The sequence below is a fragment of the Eschrichtius robustus genome, chromosome 17 (assembly GCF_028021215.1).
Source record: "Eschrichtius robustus isolate mEscRob2 chromosome 17, mEscRob2.pri, whole genome shotgun sequence".
In the NCBI taxonomy this organism is placed as follows: domain Eukaryota; kingdom Metazoa; phylum Chordata; class Mammalia; order Artiodactyla; family Eschrichtiidae; genus Eschrichtius; species Eschrichtius robustus.
In genome coordinates, this window is record NC_090840.1 from 12,517,007 (window position 1) to 12,540,958 (window position 23,952).

Here is a 23,952-nt window from a genome sequence, read left to right on the forward strand (position 1 = left end):
TATTTTTCTGATGTTGACTCAACCCTTTCTTCCACCTAATGGCTCCTCAGCTGACCTGGGGCTTTGTCTCTGCCCTGGGACATGTGGCCAGCGTGGCCTCGTCACTCTGGGCGACACCTGCTCTGTGGCTGCCCAGGGCACAGACACGCACATCCAAATTAGGATCGCTTGTCTGTTCCACACAGACCTAGGGATCTTTCTGTCTTGTCTTCCCTCCCATTTTATGGCTGTCAGCATATCACTGTCTAAAGTCTTACAGCTAAAATGTACTAGCTGGAAAATATCAGGTTTATTTTTTTAATTAAATTAATTTATTTTTATACCACAGGTTCTTATTAGTTATCTATTTTATACACATTAGTGTATACATGTCAATCCCAACCTCCCATTTCATCCCACCACCCCCAACCCCAGGAAAATATCAGTTTAAAGTCTTGTCCTCTCTCCTCCCGCTCTCATACTCCCACTGTGAACAGGCCCTGTGATGGGGCAGGAGTGAGTCGACAGCAGATGAACTGCTTTGACGTGAATGAGTGATCAGCAGGGAGCAGCATAATTGATGTCTGGCAAATGGAACCCTCTGGTGAAACTGTGTCGGCATCACACAGAGGGGTGATTAGTAAAGTTTAGAAACTTGACAGAACTACAAAACCGCAGAGTCCAGCAAAGGCAGAGTGTTACTGTTCTTGCTGCCAAGAGGGAATAAAGATGTCTTTTAGAGACGGCAAATACGAGTTTTCTTCCCAGAGATGCCGAGAGGCCTGCTTTTGAATTCCCAACTGCAGCTGCTTAAGCTCTGACGCTAGAGGAGCCCGAGGCTCCCAGAACTCCTCCCTGTTAATACAGAAACAGACATCACACATACACATTCAGCACACGTGTGTGTAATACAGGCATGGACATCATGCATACATATTAGGCATACATACATGTTAGTGCCAATATGGACATCAAACATACATGCTAACACAGATACAGGCATCATGCATACATATCAAGTGCACATACATGTTAGGTTTACATGCATGTTAATGCAGACACAGACATCATACATGCTAAACATGTATGCGTATTGATGCAGACACTGCCATCACACACATATGTTAAACACGGATGCCGGCATGTTAATGCCAACACAGGCATCAGACCTGTTACTCACATGTTAATGTAGACACAGTCATACACGTGAAGCATACATGTATGTTAATACAAATACAGACATCAGGTGAGCAAACAAGGGCAGCAAAGCTTTCTCCTCTAACCTTGCTCCTTATTTCCTAAGACTTAATTATCTCCACTGACCTTTACTTAGATGCTTTATTAAAATTGACATTTTTTTTGTTCAAGTCCCAACTACCTCAGGAACTGGGAGTGAAACTACTGGAGTTGCCATTTTTGACTATGAACACTTGAAAGTAAAAACTGGTAAGAACTTTACCCATAAAAAATTTTTTTTAATTCTCTCTCTTACCTTTCAACTAACTCCACCCCCTTTTCTTTAACCCTAATAGTTAAAATTCAAGGAGTTACAGAGTTAAGGAAAGGGTATGTACATAGACACATTTTCTTTCTTTTCCCACATACATATAAAAAATATGAAGCAGTCTAATAAACTTGTTTTTGAGAATTACCTACAAAAGCTTACTGAAATGCCATGAATCTTGATTGGTCATTTTTCTGCCCAAGTTAGTGACTATATATCAGTGATAAATGGTTATTCCCTCTCTTAGACATCTTTTTTACATTCTAACTCAATTTCATTGAGGTGTAATTTTTATATAATAAAATGTATACATTTTAAGAGTCTAGTTTGATGAGTTTTGACAAATATATACCACATGTACCCACCACCCCAATCAAGATACAAAACATTCCCACTTCTCCAGAAAGTTCCCTCATGCTCCTTCCCAGTCAATCCCTCCAGCCCCATTCCCAAGTAACCACTATTCTGCTTTCTACCTTCTTTGTCATCTTTATCCTGTCTTCTTCTCTGACTCTCAGCTAATGTGGGGGAAATGTCCCTCTCCTTGAGTCTGGTTCAATATCCTTCTTCCAGGCCTTTGTAGTGGAATAAATTGGCATTGAACTGCACATTTATGGTAACTTCTCCTTTTAAACTACATTATCCTTGGACATTGTTAAAGATAATAATAATAGTAACCAACACTTAAATTCTACCTTAAATCTTTTTAAAGACTTTCCCGTCATATTATCTAATGTGATCCTTACAACAGCTCTGGGAGGGACGGAGGCCCTGTGTTATTAGAGTCTAATCTTACAGAGAACTCAGAAAGGCCCAGACACGTACCAAAGACATGCAGCAAATCACAGAGCAAGGACCCAAACCAGTGGTTTGCTAGTAAACCAGCTCTCTAGAATTTAATGAGTAAATAAACCCCGATTTGGAGTGTCTGCGTGGTGTAACTACTCTGCCATAGCAAATGACGTCACTCAATCTGGAGTTGGGAAGAGATGTGGCTCTTGGAAACTGCAAGGAGCTTCAGCTGCACCGAAAAACCTGGTTTCTGACTCCAAATCTCTTTCCACTGCTCCTTGCTGCCTCCCTATATGAGAATGAAATCTTATCTCATATTTTAATTTTTTTAGGATAATTTGTTACCCTAAAGTTATTTAATTTTTAAAAAATTGTGTCCGTACCTATAGCCTCTGTTGAAAATCCCTGCCTTAGGTATTGCTTCGCGAGCCATCAAACCCACACTGGGCCTGATTGATCCTCTGCACACCCTGTACATGCCTGAGCGGGTGATCGCCAACAGTGGCTTCGATGTGCTTTGGTAGGTACCCGTGCCACCTGCAGGGGCTCTTTCGGGACTCGGTTGACGGACAGTATTTTACTGCTGAAAGCACTTGTTAAGCACTCATTCATTGTGCTCCACAACAGCGCTGGCTTTGGCTGTCATTATCCCCCTTCCTGAGCGACAAAGCTAAAGCTGTAAAGATGAGGTGAGGTCCTAGGTGAGCCACAGACCTGCTGTTTGGGATGGACCGGCCCAGCCACAGCTGCAGCCACGGGGACACAGGGAGAGGAGCAGCGGCAGCTGGCAGGCAGCATCTCAGACCCACAGCACTGCCTCTGCTGCGCTAACCAGGGGATGCCAGGGCTGCAGCCTCAGGCACACAGCAGGGGCGAGAGGGCCCACTGCCGGAGCTGGAAGGGCTCTCTTGTCGGCACTTCACACACATCATCACTTCACCACAGCTCTGTGCCACACAGAAAAGAAAACTAGGCTGGAGATGTTGAGCAGCTCACCCAGAGTCACACTACGTGCTCCCCTGGCTTCATCTGCCACGTGCTGATGGCTCCCTCCTCAAGTGTTTCTGCCACACGCCTTGCTCCCGAGCTCTGGGCCCTGCGTTCCAGCGGCATCACGGGGACCCACGGGTGCTTTACATTCACCTGGTCCAAAAGACCCCATTCCACCCCTTTGCACATGCACATTTCTTCTCATTTTAACATCTCTGAAATCAAGGCATATCTGTATATCTGTGGCATGGCAGTATGGTTTTCTTCCTCAGTGGTACTTTTTTTTTTAATGGTGCATCTTATAAAGCATGGCATCTTGAAGTTGATGAAATCTGACAGTTCTCTCAATCCCCCCACCCCTCACAGCTTCTCCTCCTGGGTCCCTCACCTTAGTACGCAGCAGGACTCAGCATGGACTTCTCCCTCACCTCGTGCCCACACCCAGCCACAGGGCCCCTCTCTTGTCTGACCGAACCTCTCCCATCTGCTCCCGCCTCAGCTCAGGCCTGCCCCAGCTCTTGCCTGGACGGTAATCCAATCTGCTTATCAGTCTCCCTGCTTCCCTCCCACAGTCCTTCTGTCTGTCCTCCATACTGGCCTCAACAAGCTTCCAGAAGGCAATATGACCACCGCGCAAACACATGGGCATTTACACACACACACACACACACACACACACACACACACACCCCTCTACCTTACAAGTCTGTCATTGCCTTTCCACACCTACTGTCTGAAAGCCAAAGCCCCTGGAATGTCCCCAGTGCTGAGCGCTTTATCTGCTTGGAGAACTCTTCTTTCACTTTCCACTGGAGCATTCTGTCATTGATGGAGGCTTTGCTGACCCGACCCTCCCCTCCCCTCTCCTTAAGAACCACTCTGTCCTTTGCTCTTACCCACTGGGGGCCTGTGCATTGCTTTGGAGACACCGCTCTTCACACGCCAGTCTCCCTCACTGCACTGCGGGCTTGGCAAGGACAGGACCATCTTATGCGCTTCTCCATCCCTGCCCCTTGGCACAGGGACTGTCACATCATCGGTACTCAATTAACAACTGTCAAGTGAAGTTCACACAAGCAGGAGGCAGCAGAGTTAGGATTCACATCCAGGTCTACCCAAGTCCATGGTCTGCTTTTCTTACTGCATTACACTGCCCGCCAAGAGACTGGAGAAAACAGTGTCCAATTCCATCCTGGTCAATGTTGTCAGTACTCTGAAGAGTTGTCCTCGAATAACTTGGAAATAAGATTACCCTCCCTAGCTATGAACTGCATAATAAACATATAACAGACTAAAGCAGTCATGTTTAAATGAATGACTCACAGACCCAAAGACTCTGCTGTCAATAAAAGCGGGGAGTGGGCTCAGAAGAAAGGAGAGTGATGGCAGTGGCCCTTCCAAGGACTGACCACGGGAGAGTGCACGTGGCCCGAGGAGTTTGCCCCTGAGGCCCAGTAGCCTGTTCTGAAGATGGACAGACCCATGTATTCAACCTTAGAGGCAGTTCCCCTCGTTAGGGCTCCATGGGCTTTCTGACCATAATTGGGCATCCATAGACTTGCCGACAGGGAGAATGGATGCCTAGAAGACTCAGGTGTCTGTCCCCCTCAGCAGTTATATTTCTTGTTATAAATAGATAATCAGACTTCCAGGTTTTACACATAGTTTCTGTGAGCTCAGCTCAGTGAATATGCCCCTTAAAGACAGATCTGATCTTGTGCCCAGAATCAAGATGCACAGCAGGGCAGAGGTTTAACACTGCACCTTGGTGGACTCATCACCACCCCGTCCACCCCACGTGGACACCTCCTTCTTGCCTTGCCCAGATTTCCTGTTTAGCACCACAAACCCATAGCTTTTGTCCACCAACTAATTCTTTTTGAAGTTCTAATACTTTGTTCAAAAGATGTTATCTGCTTCACACATGCAGAAGAGAGTAAATTCTCCATTCTAAGACTGAAAACTATACCTCGTGCACAAAGTAGTTCATGTTATACTGTGTTCCCAACAAATCGTTGATCTAGATGATTGTGTTTATTCTCATCTTCTGCAGTCGATTAGCTAGAATTCGTGGCAGGCCAGTAGGTAAAGGAAGCTCTGATGCTTTATTCTTAAAACAGCCAACCCTGAATTTAGGCCATGTAAGAAGAAAGAATTAGATTTTTTGTTCAGGCCAAGAATTAATAATAATGGTGAATGGTAAGTTTTACAAAGTGCTGGTACTTTACATATGTGAACTTAATTTTCACAGTAGCACCATGAAGAAAGATTTATGATTTATGATTTATCCCCATCTTAGAATCACAGGGAGGATGGTGACTCCCCCCAGGCCCACAGTGGGAAAGTCTGGTGCCAGAATTTACATCTGGGGGGCCGACCCACTGCACTGTACTCTTATAGAAGGCTAGTGTAACTATGACCCTTCTTGGATGGGTAATATGGTGTTTGATCAATGCAAGGTATAAATGGTAAATATACTTTAGAAGGAAGTCATTTTTCAGATTCAGTGCTTTTCTTCATGACTTAAATGTTTTAAATTTCAGCATCATAAAGATGTACTGGCACCAGAAAGGAACCATATGTAATCTTATACATACTGGTCAAAAACACTGTAGTGCTGTTAATGTCAACTTCACTGTGTTAATTTCTATAATAAGCAAAGACTGTCGTGGACAAGAGGCTGATTATTGAGATGAGTTGTGATTATCAGCACTACGAAGCGTATCCACAGGGGAGTGAGTACCGAGCGTTCTGAGACAGTTTGTGATCTGAATGGAGCAAAGGAGGAAAAGGATGCTTTTAACTGTGTATTTTAAATATTCCTTGTTAGTCATGCCCTGGAGTCCTACACTGCCCTCCCGTACCACATGCGGAGCCCCTGCCCTGCAAATCCCATCACTCGGCCAGCCTACCAGGGCAGCAACCCCATCAGTGACATTTGGGCAGTCCACGCACTGAGGATCGTTGCTAAGTATCTGAAGAGGTATGTCGCCCAGAGGGGACGGAAACAGAACAGAAAAACCCCTTTCCACCTTCACGTGAAATGTGGCGCACCAGATCCTGAAATGTCCTGAGCAAGCCTGCTCACCAAAAAAATCAGTCACTGTACATACAGAAGCACCAGAGACCAGCAACCTCTGGAGGGAGCCCCATGAGGACAGATGAAAACTGGATCCTTTGATCTGAAAAGGCAAAGATCATGAGGGGACAACATAGGAGCCCCTAATTTATGAAGGATGCAGGTAGAAGGTTTATTCATCAAAGCCTCAAAACCAAACCTGGGGGAGGGGAGACGTCCTTTGAGATCTGGCTACCAAGGGCAGAAATGAGAACCACGAGACAGATGTTGGCCCTGCCCCATCAGGCCCTGTCCAGAGGCACACGGGGTCGACCCACGAGCAAACGCACACGAACTCAATTTAAGAAATAAATGTGTAGAGATGTCTGTCCTGGGAGATATGAAAGCCTTCCTAAAAAGATTCCTAAAAGGTTTGGAAAGATTTATGCATGAAATAGCCATAATAGACTCTTGAGAGAGAGCAAAGATATACTTAGAGATGAAAACTGATCCCTGAGACATTAAGACTTGTGCAAAGTCGAACTGCCCTTTGTATTTATACACAACAGAGGGCAAGAACAGGGCAGGTTAGGACTAGATGTGAGCGCGGTGCCTCCTCCGGCCTAGAGGGAGAGGGGCCTAGGACAGCATTTTGTAGTAGAGGTAGGGGAGGGACACAGACCTCTCTCCAGCTCGGAGCCCAGCAGGGAGGATTTGTCTGGGTAGAAGCAGATGCAGATGATGGCCAGCCAGCTGTCTGACGGGGACACAAGGCTTGGCATGGCAGCTGTGGGAGGTGAGGGGGCGAAATGGACAGAAGAGAGGCTGACACCTGCTATCTCACCTTGTTATTTGGGAATAAGGAACGAACACTGGGTTTTGGAGAGAGACACAAGTGCCTAACTATTCCAGATGAAAGGAGGGAAAAGGCTGTGGCACTTTTATTTCATAGCAAGAACCCTTACTCCAGGCAGGATCACAAAAAGTCACGTGGGAAGGGGTGCCCTTGGCTGTCTCAGGGTTCCTCCCTGGGACAGGGTTTCCAAGCCCAGGAGCAGGAAGGCTGAGCTGCATCTGAAAGGGGCCTTTGAGAATTTGCTTTTCCAAAGTGGCACTGAGGAGGGATGGAGCAAGTAAAGGCTTGTCCTACAATAACATCCCACTTCTTCCACAGTAATAAGTATTAAAATCACATGTGCGATTTCCACAGATACCAAAAGAGGTCTCCAGTGGGTCCGATTTTGGGTGGTATCACAGAGAGAAAGATGTCTGGGCGGCTCATTTGGCCAGTAAGTAGCCCCAGGCGACAGGAACTCACTTCAGCAAACCAGCCTGGGCCCTGTGCCTTCTGAGTATGTGTTTACTCTGAGTCCACTCACAGCCCCAGTCAAGGTCATTGACAAGTGAAGAAGAAGAATGAGTCTCAGGGCACTTTTCTTGAGCAGCTTTCATAGTCCAAGGGTCAGTGCTTTCTTCCCCTGGCACTTTTATCACATGAGCAGCCTGACAGCATATTTATTATGCCTTTGCTCAAACTGTTGACGAGAAAATATGTTTCCCTTTGGTTTTCATCTAGAAGACAAGGTGTCAATTGAATAACTTGCCTAATTTTTCTTCCTATCGAGTAGCATTTCTTTTTTTTCCAGATCTTTCCCTAAGGCGGCTCTTTATTCACTAGGAAATGCCAATGTAGATGTGTTATTGTTAGGTATTTATATCATCCACAGGGCTGTCAGAAATCCTGATGATCTTGAAGCAAGGTCTAATATGCACTTGGCAAGTGCTTTTGCTGGCATTGGCTTTGGAAATGCTGGTGTTCATCTGTGGTGAGCAAATTTGAGATTTTATTTCTTCACCTAAGCTATTGCCCTTAAATTTTTTAAATGTTTATAATTTAGGACATGTGGTAAGATTTTAAATATGCTATAGAAAGAAGATATTTAACTTAGTGTCCCATAATATTTTCTTAATTCAAATGCAGTTTATCGGGTCATAGATTTTTTTTCTTTTTGGTAACAGCTTTTTTGAGCTATTATTCACATACTATATAATTCACCCATTTAAAACTTTCAGTGGTTTTTAGTATATTCACAAAGTTGTGCTACCATTACCACAATCAATTTAGAACATTTTATCACCTTAAAAAGAAATCCTGTCCCCCTTAGCTGTGGCCCACCAATCCTCCTATACCCCCAGGTCTTAAACTACTACTAATCTACTTTCTGTCTCTATGGATTTGCAAATTCCAGACATTTCATATAAATGGAATCATATCATATGTGATCTTTTGTGCCTGGCTTCTTTCACTTAGCATCATGTTTCCATGGTTCATCCCATGCACATATTAGTACTTCTTTCCTTTTTATTGCCAAGCAATTTTCCATTGCACCGATATACCACATTTTATTTATTCATTCATCAGATGATGGACATTTGTGTTGTGTCCACTTTTTTGGCTACTATGAATATTGCTGCTTGAATAATCATGTACAAGTTTACCTGGTGGACATATGTTTTTATTTCTCTTGAGTATATATCTAGGAGTGGAATTGCTGGGTCATATGGTAACTCTGTTTAAATTCTGAGGCACTGCCAGGCTGTTTTCCACAGCGGCTGCACCATTTTACATTCCCACCAACAGTGGATGAGGGTTCTGATTTCTCCACATCTTCATCATGTGTCATGGGTTTTTAAAACGTCAAACGCAGGATTTTTTTTCTCCTAATCTCTCTCAAAAAGAAGGGGATTAGAATATTTGTCAATAGCCAGAATTAGTCTTTTGATCAGAAGTTTATTGGTATGTTGCCTTAAACTTGAAAACCAGTGAACACGGAGAATTAAGAATTGGCCTTTGCTAGGGGAGCGCAATGAAATGTTCACCCTCAAATTCTGCTGCTGAGAGGAGCATAGATGGGTACCACCTTTCTAAGAAGCAACTGAACAAAATCTGCCCAGAGCTTGGAAAATGTTTATACCCTTTGCCCCACTGATGTTACTTCTAGAAATGTAGCCTAAAGAAATAATCATGATATGATCAAAGAACATCCTTATAAGGATATTCACCTAAAAGTTATTTATAACTGAAACATTTAGGAACAACCTAAATTCCCAACAGTTTGGGAATGGTTAACTGAAGTTTAGTACTCAAAGAATAAAATATCTATTAAAATAATATTTTAGAATAATAGAAAATGATATGGGGAAATGTTTATAAAGAATATTAAGTAACAAAAGCATGTCAAAAACAGTGCACAATACGATCATAAATTAAACATATGCATAAGAAGACTAGAAGGAAATATTCTATTATGGTTATCTTGAAATAGGATTATGGATCATTTTTCTTTTTTACAAAGAATATATAAAACTGTTAAAATAAAAGAAATCAAACTAAAATATTGGCTATTGTTAGAAAGGTACTTTGAAAGTTACATGAACCCTTTCACATCACGGAAGCATGCTAAGCAATATTTTTCTGAATACTATGAAGCCCAAAAACAGTAAAGCACGTCCCTAAGTATCCAACAACTCAGAGAACCGATAGCTTCTGATCTGCCTCGTGAGAGATGACAGGAATGGGGCACCTTTTTTTGGATAATCATACAATTCACCAAAATACTTCATCTGTCTATGAAATGTAAATCTTTTAGCAAATAAAAACAAAGTCATCCAATAACCCACATTAATAGACTTACAGACCATTTTACTATTGTAAAACATTTCTTTTTCAATATATTAACTGTAAATATATTGACTTGTCACAATGTGTATCTTCTGGGTCATCTAGTAAATTATCCTATTGTCCTATTTGTTCACTAAGAATTCGAGAGGATAAAGAGTTTTCCCATTAAAACATACCAAAAAATCCCCACAAATAAAAATGAAAATGCCTTTTCTGCATAGCCTTTCAGGCTGAAACAATCACATATGATTCAACTCCCAGTAGTATGTAGCACTTAAAAGAAGGTATCAATCATTGGCAAGACAGATCACTGGCGGAACAAGCTTGCATGTCTAGTGCAGTACATCTTGGCTCATAAAATTCCCACCGACATCTTCAGTTTGTGAAGGAACACACTGCCAAGGCAGTGCAGAGTAAGATAGAAAATGCATACCCTGAAGATTATTAAAGAAACTTCAAAGTGAATTCTTGATTTCTTCAAGATCATAAGCTTAACCAATGTGCTTGGCCAGCAACTTAAGCATCAATACTTTTTAACGGCATACAATTCTATGAGCATTTGAATTTTAACATTTCAGAAGTTTTGTGAATGAAAACACCAAGTATCAACTGCATAATAATATATCCTCATAGGAATCAAAGAAAACAGAATGTCTAACTTTGTGGGTTAATAATATTGTCAAGAGACTGTGAGGGGCTCTCCCATAGAGTATTGTTAACTTGAATTTCTGATATCTGTATGTCAACATAAGGACTTTCTTTCTTTTCTAGCCATGGAATGTCTTACCCAATTTCAGGCTTAGTGAAGACATATAAAGCAAAGGATTATAATGTGGATCACCCACTGGTGGTAAAATCATAATAAATTCTTTAATTTAGTCTTAGATTCCTCTCAATTGCCATAAATATATCTGTCAATTCTTGATTGCTTGGAGTACAAGGTAAAGTAATTTAATATCTAGAATACGCATGTTGAAGACTGACTTTGCCACGTTGGTCACCATGTTTCCTTTCTCCCCAGCCTCATGGCCTTTCTGTGGTACTCACCTCCCCGGCAGTGTTCACTTTCACGGCACAGATGTCGCCTGAGCACCACCTGGAGATGGCAGAAATATTGGGTATGAACTGTTAATCATCAATCTGTGACCCACATATGTGGAGCATTTCCTAGGATGCTTCTGAAGATAAACCATAAAGAATAATACCAAAAAATATTGCTTGGGATAATTTAATAACAAAATGTCAGTGACCTGCCCAAATTCCTATCTAGCACTAAAATTCTGTAATTTTGTGTTTCTAAGAGTCTATTAGCAATGAAATGGAACCGAACCAAGTACTGCTTACGTTAAGTTTACAGTAATAATATTTCCACTGTTTTCGTCCCCAAGGAAAGTGAAACTGTTTATATACTATTCATGTTATATATGGTTTTTGTTTTGTTTAATAGGAACTAAAAATGAATCTAAATCAGGAAGTAACAGTAAATTCCCAGTTATAGAGAACCTAAACAACTAGAAACTTTATAAAAAGTTCCCCAAAGAAGAATTTGTTTGCTGTTCTGTAGGATAAATAATGTCTATAATAATATACCCACAGTGCCTTTTAAATCTTACAAGAAATACAGTTACATTTAGGATCGCTTTAGTGTTAAGTAAAATATTGGTATTTTTCTAATACAAGAATTCTTTTAAGTAAACTTAAGTATTCAATTAACTTTTAAAACATCTATTCCCCTACGTGTTTTAGAAAGGGAAAAGCTAAAAAGAAAACCGCATTATGCTCCTCTAGCTCGAGCCGTTGGAGAGATTAGTTGCAAGAAGGTAGGAACGATACAGATATCCTTCCGAATGTGTTGCTTCGCCTCCACCTCCCACTGCTAGATTTCCCAGCATGTGCTGCCAGAAGCATGGGGCCTACTTTTCCAAGGATCTTGTATCCCTTTTCCCTTTTGGACTGGGGATACTGTTCAGCTCTATGTTGGGACTCAGATCCTTCGTAAATATGCAAACAGTGTAAACAGGCAGGAGCCCAAATAGTAGGCTAGATGTATGGTAAACGGGAAAATTTTAGACAGCCTAAACCTAACATTCCAGGCCACCAACAAAACTACTGAGAAAGCAAGGCCTCTATTAGACAAAAGCCAGGCCAGAGGAACTACCGATACCTTCCTCTTGCAAAGGAATTTTTGGTTAATATTATTCCATATTTAGCCATTAAATATTTTTGTTTTAATTTTTACTGGAGTATAGTTGATTTACAATGTTGTGTTAGTTTCAGGTGTACAGCAAAGTGAATCAGTTATACATATACATATATCCACTCTTTTTTAGATTCTTTTCTCATTTAGGTCATTACAGAGTATTGAGTAGAGTTCCCTGTGCTATACAGTAGGTCCTTATTAGTTATCCATTTTATATACAGTAGTGTGTATATGTCAGTCCCAATCTCCCAATTTATCCCTCCCCCACCTTATCCCCTGAAAACCGTTAAGTTTGTTTTCTACATCTGTAACTCTATTTCTGTTTTGTAGATTAGTTCATTTGTACCCTTTTTTTATATTCCACATATAAGTGATATCATATGGTATCTGTCTTTCTCTGACTTACTTCACTCAGTATGACAATCTCTAGGTCCATCCAAGTTGCTGCAAATGGCATTAAATATTTTGATTCCCTATGTAATCTTAGATTGTCTTATTAGCTTTATACCAATGTATTCTCTTTCCTACCTTCTCTTTTTTTCTAAAACACTTCACAGGAAAACCTGGAGCTTTGGATGGCAGCAATCCCGGGAACATAAGAACCTCATAAACCCCGTATCATATGTTACCCTCCACTTAATCCATATTTGAGCTGCCGCTGTGTAATACAGACTGGTCTTGTTGGGCAAGTTTTACCTTCCATCCAGCTGCTCTCCCAACTAGCTCTGTATCTGGTTCTATGTATACCTTTTCCTGGATAACATAAACAGGTCTCTGTCGGAGAACAGAAAGGCTAAAACTGATTTAATAAAATACTTCAGTATGGAGTGAACCATACCTTCTAGTCTCTTTTTGACCTATACAGAGAAAGTGGACTTGGACCACAGCATGAGGCATTTTGGATAATAAATAAATAATGCTACCTTCTGTTTACAGATTGCAGCACGTCCTGGCGATGAATGTGTTCAACCAGAATAGATGGGGGCGTGGGGCATGGGTGCTGAGGGTTTGGGATTGATTCCCTTCATCTGGGAACTTTCACTGCCACCCTGCCTGAGGGCAGAACCCCCTGGCTCTTCCAGATTGACTTCTCTATGCTTTTGTGTATTAATTAGTAATTATGTCCAAATTCTGCCCTTACAAATCTCCAATCCCTGGCAAACTTCTTCCTCATTCATCGATATCATTATTATCTACATGTTAAATACTGCTTTCTAAGAGTCTCCTTATTCTTAATTCTGCCTGACAGGTTGTATAATATATATTTAGAGGGACCTGCCCTTTGGCAACAGAGTCCAAAAAAGTTTTCTAGCTAGAGAGAGGAAATATACTCCTTCCCCGGCCACACCTAATCCATTTTTGTCATTTTCCTCCTTTTTGGCAGTTAATGTTGGAGTTTTTTGAACTTCTGTAGATCCTTGTCTCACAAAGTGTTTGCAAAGGGTTTGTCTTCTTCTCCTAAGCTGTCGTCTTGAGAAAGGACACTGAATGTGTTGACCTCTAGATGTCAGCAAATTCCAAGCCTTGAAAGTTACATAAGCTGTGTTTTCTCCTACAGATGCTCATTCCTCCTCATCCAAACACCAGCCTTCTTTCTTGGTCTCCTTCCTGTGCCTCTTTTCTGGGCCGTTTCTCTTCTTCCCACCACACAGAGGGCGAGCAGCCCACTGGAAATGTGAGAGCCAAGCTAGCCTCCCTCCCCGCTCTCCGACTTCTCTATGGAGGCTCTGGGGGCTCCCAGGCTGGCCTGTCTTCTGCGGGGCTGACAGCTGAGCCGGCCTCCCGGCTGGGGGCACAGGGGTGCCCTTGTCCTCAGTGTGAGGGGCCGGCAGTAGGTTATGTATTCAGCTATCTTGTGACTGAATCACACCCAGGGCCAGCTTCCTCCTCTCTACAGTCAGTGCTTTGTGTCTTCCAGGAGCCGACACCCGCACTGCCAGGGTCCCAGATGCTGGGCCTATTTTGGCAGACACGCTGCGGAAATTCTTATTCGATCTGGATGTGGATGATGGCCTAGCTGCCATTGGCTACTCCAAGGCTGATATCCCCGCATTAGTGAAAGGAACACTGCCCCAGGTAAGAGACGCAGCCCATCCTCGCTGCCTTCTAAGAAGCACCAGGCTCCAGGAGAGACACGGTCCATTTGGGGCATCTTAGGGAAGGAGGTGACAACCCAGGTCTCCCCCCACCAGGCAGCAGCTCTCCCCTTCCCCAGGGGGAAGGGGCCAAGTCTCCCTCGCCTTTATATTCTTCCATTAAACTGTGGCTTACGTGAAGCTTTGATGATGTAATGAAAGGATCCTTTATAAAAATGTAAGGCAAAAACAACCAAGTTTATCTTGAGTATAGCAGAATTTCCCTTTTCTCCATTTCTGCTCTTTTAAGAGTCCCCTATAAAACTATGTGAAGCTCTTCCAAAAGGGCCACTAATATTATTTTCCATTATAAAGAGTTACAAATTCTACTATTTTGTGAAGAATAGACATGGCTTTTAAATTAAGATGATTACAAAATCACTTTTTAAACATATTTGGGAGATTATATATTTTATACATATATACTTATTTGTGTCACTTTGAGTCTTATTTCATTTATTTATATGCTCCTAAAGAATTTAAACTGAAAAAAAAAAAGAATTTAAACTGAGCAGCTATCATTTATATGGTAGAATTATAGTAGATGTAAAGTTTCCCCTCTCAAGGTTCTCATGAAAAGAGTTTATCCCCCATTGGACCTCTCTTCCATTTAGGATCAGATACCCTTGTGTTATAGCACCAGAGCCTAATAGGCCAAGACCCTGTTTGTTGTAATTCACCACAAAACAGAGAGCTCAGAGCCAGGAGATGACACCATGCTCACCAGGCGCAGAGCGCTCACTAACTCCTCCTGTTCAAAATGCGAAAGGCAAGGGTCACTTAAACACTATGAGGATATTCGGAAAAGACAAAAACTCTAATTTGAAAAGATACGTGCAGTGCTCATAGCAGCGCTATTCACAATAGCCAAGACGTGGAAGCAAACCAAGTGCCCATCAACAGGTGACTGGCTTCAGAAGATGTGGTATATATACAATGGAATATTACTCAGCCATAAAAAAGAATGAAATATTGTCATTTGCAGCAATGTGGATGGACCTAGAGAATATCATACTAAGTGAAGTAAGACAGAGAAAGACAGATATATGATATCACTTATATGTGGAATCTAGAAGACATTACAAATGAGTCTATATACAAAACAGAAATAGACTCACAGACATAGAAAACAAACTTATGGTTACCAAAGGGGAAAGGGAAGGGGGGAGGGATAAATTAGGAGTATGGGATTAACAGATACTAACTACTCTATATAAAACAGATAAGCAATAAGGATTTACTGTATAGCACAGGAAACTATATTCAATATCTTGTAATAACCTATAATGGAAAATTATCTGAAAAAAAGTACATATATATAACTGAATCACTTTGCTATACACCTGAAACTAACACAATATTGTAAATCAACTATACTTTTCTTAAATTTTATTTATTTATTTATTTAGTTATTTATTTGGCTGTGTTGGGTCTTCGTTGCTGTGCGCGGGCTTTCTCTAGTTGTGGCGAGCAGGGGCTACTCTTCATTGCGGTGCGCGGGCTTCTCATTGTGGTGGCCTCTCTTGTTGCAGAGCACGGGCTCTAGAGCGCAGGCTCAGTAGTTGTGGCGCATGGGCTTAGTTGCTCCACGGCATGTGGGATCTTCCCGGACCAGGGCTCGAACCCGTGTCCCCTGCACTGGCAGGCAGATTCTTAACCACTGTGCCACCAGGGAAGCCCTATACTTCCATTTAAAAAAAAAACAACAAACAAACGCTATGAGGATAAGGCAGTCTCCCCAAAATTAAGGCATTCATGTATCTATCCCTGACATTGAAACAGAGTTAACAGCTAGAATATCCACTCACACAGCATCCTGCTTACCACAAGTGGCAGTGCTTTTCCCTCAGCCCACTTCAGTTAAGCAAAGGCCTCAAACTGGCTTCTTCCCCACTCAGCAAGTACTTAGAATGTTGAAGACCTCACCACTCACATAAGATAATATTTGTGTGGATTGGGTTCACAGACTTATCTGTCCATAGGAGCAAGGTAAATAATAGCAATGAACAAAGTAATTTAAGGCACTAGGGAATGGTGGGGACTTTGGTGAACTGGAAAGCATGTGACCCATCTCATTGGGTGAGCAGCTTTTCAGCTACAATTTATTAACACCAAGCATAAATTCAGTTCCCAGTGTTGGTAGAACTTGCATTTTTAAGAAAAATCAGCAATTGGGATGTTTGTGTTGAATTCCCTGATTTCCCAATGTACAAACAAAACATGGCCCATGGGCCACCAGTTTCCCTGATTTAGGGTCAGGCCCAGTGGGCTCAGTTGCATCCAAAAATATAAATGAATGAGAAAAAGAGGAGTCTCAAAGTACAGCAGAGATACTAGTTCTAACCCACAGTCCTAACCTGTAAGTCGAAGGGACTAAATAAAAAGTATGACCATCACAATCATTTTTTCCAAACCTATTAAAGTTCCATGAAGGTAGGAGCCTGCCTGGTTTGCTCATCTATCTTCTATAGCACCTAACCCGGGCTAGTGAACATTTAAAGGAGCACATTCCTGCAACCCTCTCCTCTTAAATCTTCTGTCCTTGTTTTTGAGCAATTTCCTTAGACTTAATAGGACTCAGCCAATGAAAAGGAGCCATGAAAGCCTGTCCAGGAATACCAGAGACCAAGTGGTCACCACGATTTTGATGTAGCCTCTGGCTCTTATAGCATGGTCCCAGCAAGAGTGTCCACTCTTCAGGGGGTCCTCTGAAAAGTTCTGCTTGTTTATCCCAGGAAAATGTTCAGGCATATGTATTTATCAACCTCCAAGAATGGTATTCATCAGTTTCAGATAAAACTGGATGATATTCTTGGCCATTTAATCGCTGTGGCAATGCATCTTCCAGCCATCAGCACACACTGGCAGGTGTGGACGGTTTTAATTCTACTGTACTCAGGCTTCCACTTTCAAAAGCTGTTCTAAACAGCAACAGATCCAGAGTAACACTTGAGACCATCCTCTAAAATAGCAAGTTAATTAGGTATCATTCTGAATGCCTCAGTGCACATGTCATACTGGGAAATCACAGATAGCAGAACCTTAATTAGACAAAACTAATTTCTTAGTTTCACAAAGGATGCAAGGTAAATTGAATCTTTCTAAACAAGTCATGTCTATAAAGTAGGAAACCAGGATTTCCTCAAGCTATGTTCATAAAGCAGCCCCAAGGTGGATGCTGCCTTTTTTTCCTTTGATCATGTTTTCACGATTAGGAGAAACACAGTTAATTTTAATTCACTGGCACTAGTTCAGTTTTGAAGTCAATATGACAGATTTATATGCATATATGGGGAAGGGGGGAATATTCATAGGACTTTAGAAGGAATATTGGAAATAAGCTTGCCTGTTTTGCAGCTGAACTACTGTTGGGTTTTTGTTTAGTTTTTTGTTTTTTTTTTTTTTAGTGAACATTTTACAGGAATGCTATGGCAACTTCAGAATTTTACACATGCAGCAGACAAATCTTCACTTATTAGTATTACAGGATTTAAGGTAGTGAGAGGGATATATTCTTCCTGCAAAGAACATCACCAGAAAGGATATTTCATGCAGTCAACATTTGATAAAGCTTCTTTTATGTTCAGCAAAGAGGGATCGGTTTTCTCTGGAACAACCAGGCCAGTATTCTTAACCAAACACCACAGCCCGTACTGGTGGCAGCAAATAGCAGCCCTGTGTACAGAGGTTTCCAACTGCCATAGCCGCGCTGCTCGGGGAGCAGGCAAGAATAAATTAATCTTCCAAGCTGGATTTCTGAAATCTCTGGCAAGAAACATTTACATTTCCCATCAAAACATTTCATTACCGAGGAGAGCTGTCTACCAAAATGAGCACTTCCACTCCCTGGCAGACAGGCCCGCTGAAATGTTATTTTATGAATGTGCTAAAAGTAGTAGTCTGAATTTATTTCAGTGCCCATGTTAATCAGTTGTCCTTCGGTCTTACGTGTCTATAAATAATAGCACAGTGCGGAACACATCTGAATCCTGAGAGGTTGGCTTTTATGTGGCACAAGTGATACATGCAAGGATATATCACAAACTTTACGTCCTTGCCCCTGTTGAACCAATCGTTGTGGGTTAGAAATGTGAAAGAGAAACTCACCTCAGCTTGGCCTGAGCTGAGAGTCCTGAACTACTTCACGCAAGATGAACAGGGTTGTTTTAAGTGCGCTTGAGCTCATCAGATAAGACTCTCTGCCATCATAAACAGAATAATGTGGCAACTTCGGCCATAGCAAATACCAAACTTCCGTTCTGGACCCTGCCACAAATGTGTGCGTAAGTCACCGTGAACAAGTCTCTGCCTTGCTATGGATTTTCACAATTCTTTAGGGTCTCTACAAGATGTGCTGGGATATGAAGCTTTACCTTGGCTTCACCCATACTCTTCAGCATTGTCCCCCATCCTTCTCCCATCTGTCCATCCATTCTTTTTTTTTAAGTTGTGGTAAAACATACCTGACATAAAATTTACTATTTTAATCATTTTTAAGTGTACAACTCAGTGCCATTAAGTACATTTTACAGGGTTGTGCAACCATCATCACTATTCATTTTCAGAACTTTTAAATCATCCCAAAAAGAAGCCCTGCTCTATTGCTAAATGATAAACAGTAACTCCCCACTATCCTCTTCCCCCAGCCTCTGGTAACCTCTATTCTACTTTCTATCACTGTGAATTTGCCTATTCTAGGTACTTCATGTAAGTGGAATCATACGATATTTGTCCTTTTGTGTCTTCACTTAGCATAATGTCCTAAATGTGTCAGAATTTCATTCCTTATTATGGCTGAATAACATTTCATTGTATGGATAGGCCACATTTTGTTCATCCATTCATCTGCAGATGGACACTTGGGTTGTTTCCACCCTTTGGCTATTGTGAATAGTGCTGCTGTGAACATCAATGTACAAGTATCTGTTTTAGTCCTTGCTTTCATTTCATTGGGGTATATACCTAAGGAATAGAATTGCTGGATCACAGGGTAGTTCTGTGATCACAGAACTTTAACTTTTTGACAAAACTGTCAAACTATTCTCCATAGTGGCTGCACCATTTTACATTCCCACCAACAATGCACGAGGGTTCCAATTTCTCCACATCTTCACCAACACTTGTTATTTTCCATTTTTTGGATAGCCATTCTAATAGGTGTGAAGTGGTAACTCGTGGTTTTAACTTGCACTTTCCTAATGACTAATGACATTGAGCATCTTTTCACATGCTTATTAGCTATTTATATATCTTTTTTGAAGAAATATCTATTCAAGCCCTTTGCCTATTTCTGAGTTGAGTTGCTTGGGGTTTTTTGTTATTTAGTTGTAGCAATTATTTGTATATTTTGGATATTAATCCCTTATCAGATATATGATTTGCAAATATTTTCTCCCATTCTATGAGTTGGCTTTTCACTCTCTTAGTAGTGTTCCTTGATGCATAAAAGTTTTTAATTTTGATGTAGTCCAGTTTATCTATTTTTTCTTTTGTTGCCTGTGTTCTGGTGTCATATCCAAGAAATCACTGCCAAACCCAAAGTCATGAATATTTTCCCATTTTCTTCTAAGAGTTTTAAGGTTTTAGCTCTTACATTTAGGTCTTTACATTTAGGTGCGCTTAAAGTTAATTTTTGTATACATCCTTCCTTCTTTTTATTCTTCCTTTTACCTGACGAATACTTATTGATGTCTTACAATATACCATGAATTGTATGTGACACAGTTTAGAAAATAAAGTCCCTTCCCTCCCTCGTGCAGCTTACGTTCTAGTAAGGAAGACAGACAATGGTCATCTAATCAAATCTACAAATAAGATACAAATAAAATCGTTTCAGGGGCTTCCCTGGTGGCGCAGTGGTTGAGAATCTGCCTGCTAATGCAGGGGACACGGGATTGAGCCCTGGTCTGGGAAGATCCCACATGCCGCGGAGCAACTAGGCCCGTGAGCCACAACTACTGAGCCTGTGCGTCTGGAGCCTGTGCTCCACACAGGAGAGGCCGCGACAGTGAGAGGCCCGCGCACCGCGATGAAGAGTGGCCCCCGCTTGCCACAACTAGAGAAAGCCCTCACACAGAAACGAAGACCCAAAACACAGCCAAAAAAAAAAAAAAAAAAAAATCGTTTCAGATAATGATTAGTGGTCTGAAGGAAACCTGGGTAATGAGATAGTGATTTCACACGGGACAGTGTGGCGGGAACTCCTGCGAGTGTGGTCAGAGAAGGCCTCTGATTGGAGGTGGAGGCAGCCAGGTGAAGATCTGGGAGAAGCATTCCAGGCAGAGGGGAAAGGCCCTCAGATAGGGTGAAGATTCGCATTTTCATGGGACTGAAGGGGGACCATGGGTCTAAATGAGATGAGCGGGTGGGAGAAGAGTCAGAACTGGGGTTAGAGGACATGGTTTTGTTCTAATTGCAGTGGGACGTCATCAGAGGGTGTTAAGCAAGGGAATGGTGTGATCAAGCTTGCAATGCGGAAAAATCACTCTGGCTGCTGTGGGGAGAATGACCTCTAGGGGGTGAGAGTGGAGCGAAAGTGGAAACAACTCTAAGAGGCCTTTCAAGTAGGACAGGAGCATGAAGTCACTACGACAGGTTGTGATGGATCGGGAGGTGAGAAGTGGTCAGATTTGGGATTTAATTTGCAGGTGGATCCGACAGACTTGCTGATGGACTGAACTTGTAGGGAAGGGAGAGAGGAATCCAGGATGACTCCTAGGTTTTTCCCTGAGTGACTGGGTGACATTTCTGAGAGAAGGAAAAATGGAAGGTGGGGGAGTCGCAGTCCTATCTCGTACGTGTGAATCTTGAGATGCCAGTATCCCCCCTCCCATCATCTTTATTAATCCAACCAGTAACTGCTGAGCACCTGTTTGCCATGTGGGGCGCTGGGCACAGCCCTGCCCCAAGGAGCTTCGCTCTCCTACCAAGTGCTGTCCCACACAGGAGCTCATCACAGAAAACGGACCCAGAGACCCACAAACATGCAACCAAAACACTGGCACGTTTCCTAATTTCATTTAGGCCTGGAAATTTGGGGATTAAGGAGCCACTGACGGGAGTGTCAATAGCAGTAGGAGGTGCTGGTGTCTTTGCTGACTTGACTCAATAATCACTGGAGAACGTAAGGAAATCACTGAGTTCATTTGGGAAGGTAGAGATAAAACCTTAATTTTTTTTTTTTTAAAAAAGAGTCACTTGCTGCCCATAGCCTGAAAGTTAATGTCCTAGTGAAGTCCTTTGTAATATACATGAAGTCCAAGTTGCAAAATCTACGGTCTTTGAAGCCAAGGGTGACCCCGTTCTGTTTTCCCTGGCTGCACACGTTGTGCCTGGGACAGTGCCCTCCACACAGGGAGAGCCTGGCAGGGGCACCTGACTGGCGTGGTTTGGTCATTGTAGGAGGTGTTCTTCCTGAGGCTGGTTGGGTTCTGTACATTTGAGTAGAAGGCTATTCTCAGGACCTCAGGCAAGAGTAATGGCTTCTGAAAACTTCGCAGGAAAGAGGCATCACTTGATAAACTTCTGAGCTGGGAATCAGCTAGTAAGAAGCAAACAAGAAATATGATTTTTAACGCTATGACTATTATCAAGTCACTGTTTCTCATGACTGAGTTAATTCACATACCTAGTAGCTTTTACAAACTGTCTTTGCAAAGCCCTGAGTAATTCTTTTTGTTTACTGTTTCAGGAAAGGGTCACCAAGCTTGCACCACGCCCTCAGTCAGAAGAGGATCTGTCTGTTCTATTTGAAGCGTCAATGAAACTGTATTGATTTTCATTTTCACTGAAAGAATTACCATTGGCCATCGTAATTATGAAAGCAGAAGTTGATCTAGCAAGGGCTTTGTCTTTTCACCTCCACACATAACTTCCCTGTTACCAGCTTGAATGTGATATAATTTTATCCTGTAGAAGATTCCCTGATGCTCCAAGTCCAGCTACTTCCATAGAACACACTGAACAAATGCCCACCATGCTGGACCCTCAGCCGGACTTCAGAGGTCCCTGTTCCTGCCCCAAACCCTGCAGGCTACCCCTGCTCCATGTATCAAAAGGGCAAACACTCAGTATCTACCAAAAATATTAATGTGTATATCCTATGCCCAGTAATCAACCCCACATCTAGAAATTTATCCTATAAAATACTAGCACAAGTGTGTAAAGAAATATGACAAGGATGTTTCTGGCAGCGCATGTTCTAATAATAAAAAATTTGAAAGAACTTAAGCATTCATTAATATATAGATAAATAAATCATAGTATATTAAATAATGGAATGCTTTTGTGCTACTAATAAGAATGAGAATAACTCTACTAGAAATACGTCCATGATAAACTGCTAAGTGGAAAAGAGTAAGTTGCAGGACAGTTATATATTAATATGGTCTGATATTTACTTTTTAAATTATATATAAATATATGTCTCTCTCTGTATATATATCTAGAAAGAACGTTACACATCAAACTTAAAAGGGATCACTGAAGAAATGGAATTTGCAGGACAGAGAATTAAGAGAAAATGTTTACTTTATGTTTTATACTTTCACTTCTTATTTTACAAACATCTGTATTGTTTGCATTTGTTACAATAAGCACACATTTTCTAATTTTAAAAGAGGAAGAGAAAAGAAAGAAAAATATCACTTTGCTGTTTTAGGTCAGACTCATAAAAATACTAATAACTATATTTAAAAGGTAAAAACAAATCCAAAGGGGTAAAATATTAGAGATGGATCCTCTGGTGGAGCAGTTGTTCTTTTGAGAAAAACACAAACAACCTACATGGTAATTCCCTCTTTGGAAAATGGTTCTGGTGCTCAGAATAAATTAATTCAAAAGCAAGCCGTTTTGCCGTTTACAGACTTCAGGATGCAAGTCGAATCCTGGTAGCTGGGTCATCTGCCTCCTGTTATTCCCAGCCTGCTGAAACGTCTATGGCTCGTTTTTCCTCACAGTGGTGAGTGCACTGCTCAAGCTTCGGCAGCCTGGATCTCAGTGTACTTGCAGATTTATCCATATTTTAAACTGGATTAAAGTTTTAATCAGAAAGTATATCAAGTAGAGTATATAATTACATATATAATTATATGTAATTACTGGGCATAGGATATATGCATATATAGTATATAATTACATATTACAGTATATTATTATATAAAGTATATAATTACATCAGGATTTTAAAAAACATGAGAAGGGCATGACTGTGCCATTCAACCTGCCTGGCTCTACTTTATCTCTGTAAACATCTTTGTTTACTTGGGATTTTAAAAATAACATTAAAATATTGTTTATTGGGAGTCTTTCTAATTACACGCATAAGATATGTTCAGTACCAAACACCGGTAGTACAAAGAGACACACAGAAGAAAATATTTGTTCACATTGCACCATCCAAAAGAGAGCCACTGTTAAAAAATAACAAAATTTAAAAATATATGTTCTCCCCATAATTTTATACACATATATAGATACATTATAGATAACTATGTGTGTATGTGTGTGTATATATATATATATATATATATATATATATTTTTTTTTTTTTTTTTTTTACTTAGGAACGGTATCATTAAGGTATAGTTTTAGTTCCTACAGAGCATTCAAATT

The 23,952-nt window shown here is 41.4% G+C and overlaps 1 protein-coding gene across 12 annotated transcripts in view; it reads left to right on the plus strand.

Moving 5' to 3' along the window:
• The window catches only part of ADHFE1 (alcohol dehydrogenase iron containing 1), a 33,848-nt gene extending 11,279 nt beyond the window's left edge, over window positions 1-22,569 (plus strand). For 9 of the 12 annotated variants that reach the window (XM_068525815.1, XM_068525819.1, XM_068525825.1 and 6 more), the window contains 8 exons: window positions 1,348-1,425; window positions 2,690-2,795; window positions 6,096-6,248; window positions 8,051-8,149; window positions 10,777-10,855; window positions 11,027-11,123; window positions 14,124-14,281; window positions 22,031-22,569. In XM_068525815.1, coding sequence (XP_068381916.1) covers window positions 1,348-1,425; window positions 2,690-2,795; window positions 6,096-6,248; window positions 8,051-8,149; window positions 10,777-10,855; window positions 11,027-11,123; window positions 14,124-14,281; window positions 22,031-22,114 — 854 coding nt within the window. In that variant the 3' untranslated portion in view covers window positions 22,115-22,569. The remainder of the gene's footprint in view (window positions 1-1,347; window positions 1,426-2,689; window positions 2,796-6,095; window positions 6,249-8,050; window positions 8,150-10,776; window positions 10,856-11,026; window positions 11,124-14,123; window positions 14,282-22,030) is intronic. The other 3 variants (XR_011070756.1, XM_068525821.1, XM_068525822.1) reach the window with 3 other exon arrangements.
• The last annotated feature ends 1,383 nt before the right edge of the window (window positions 22,570-23,952 follow it).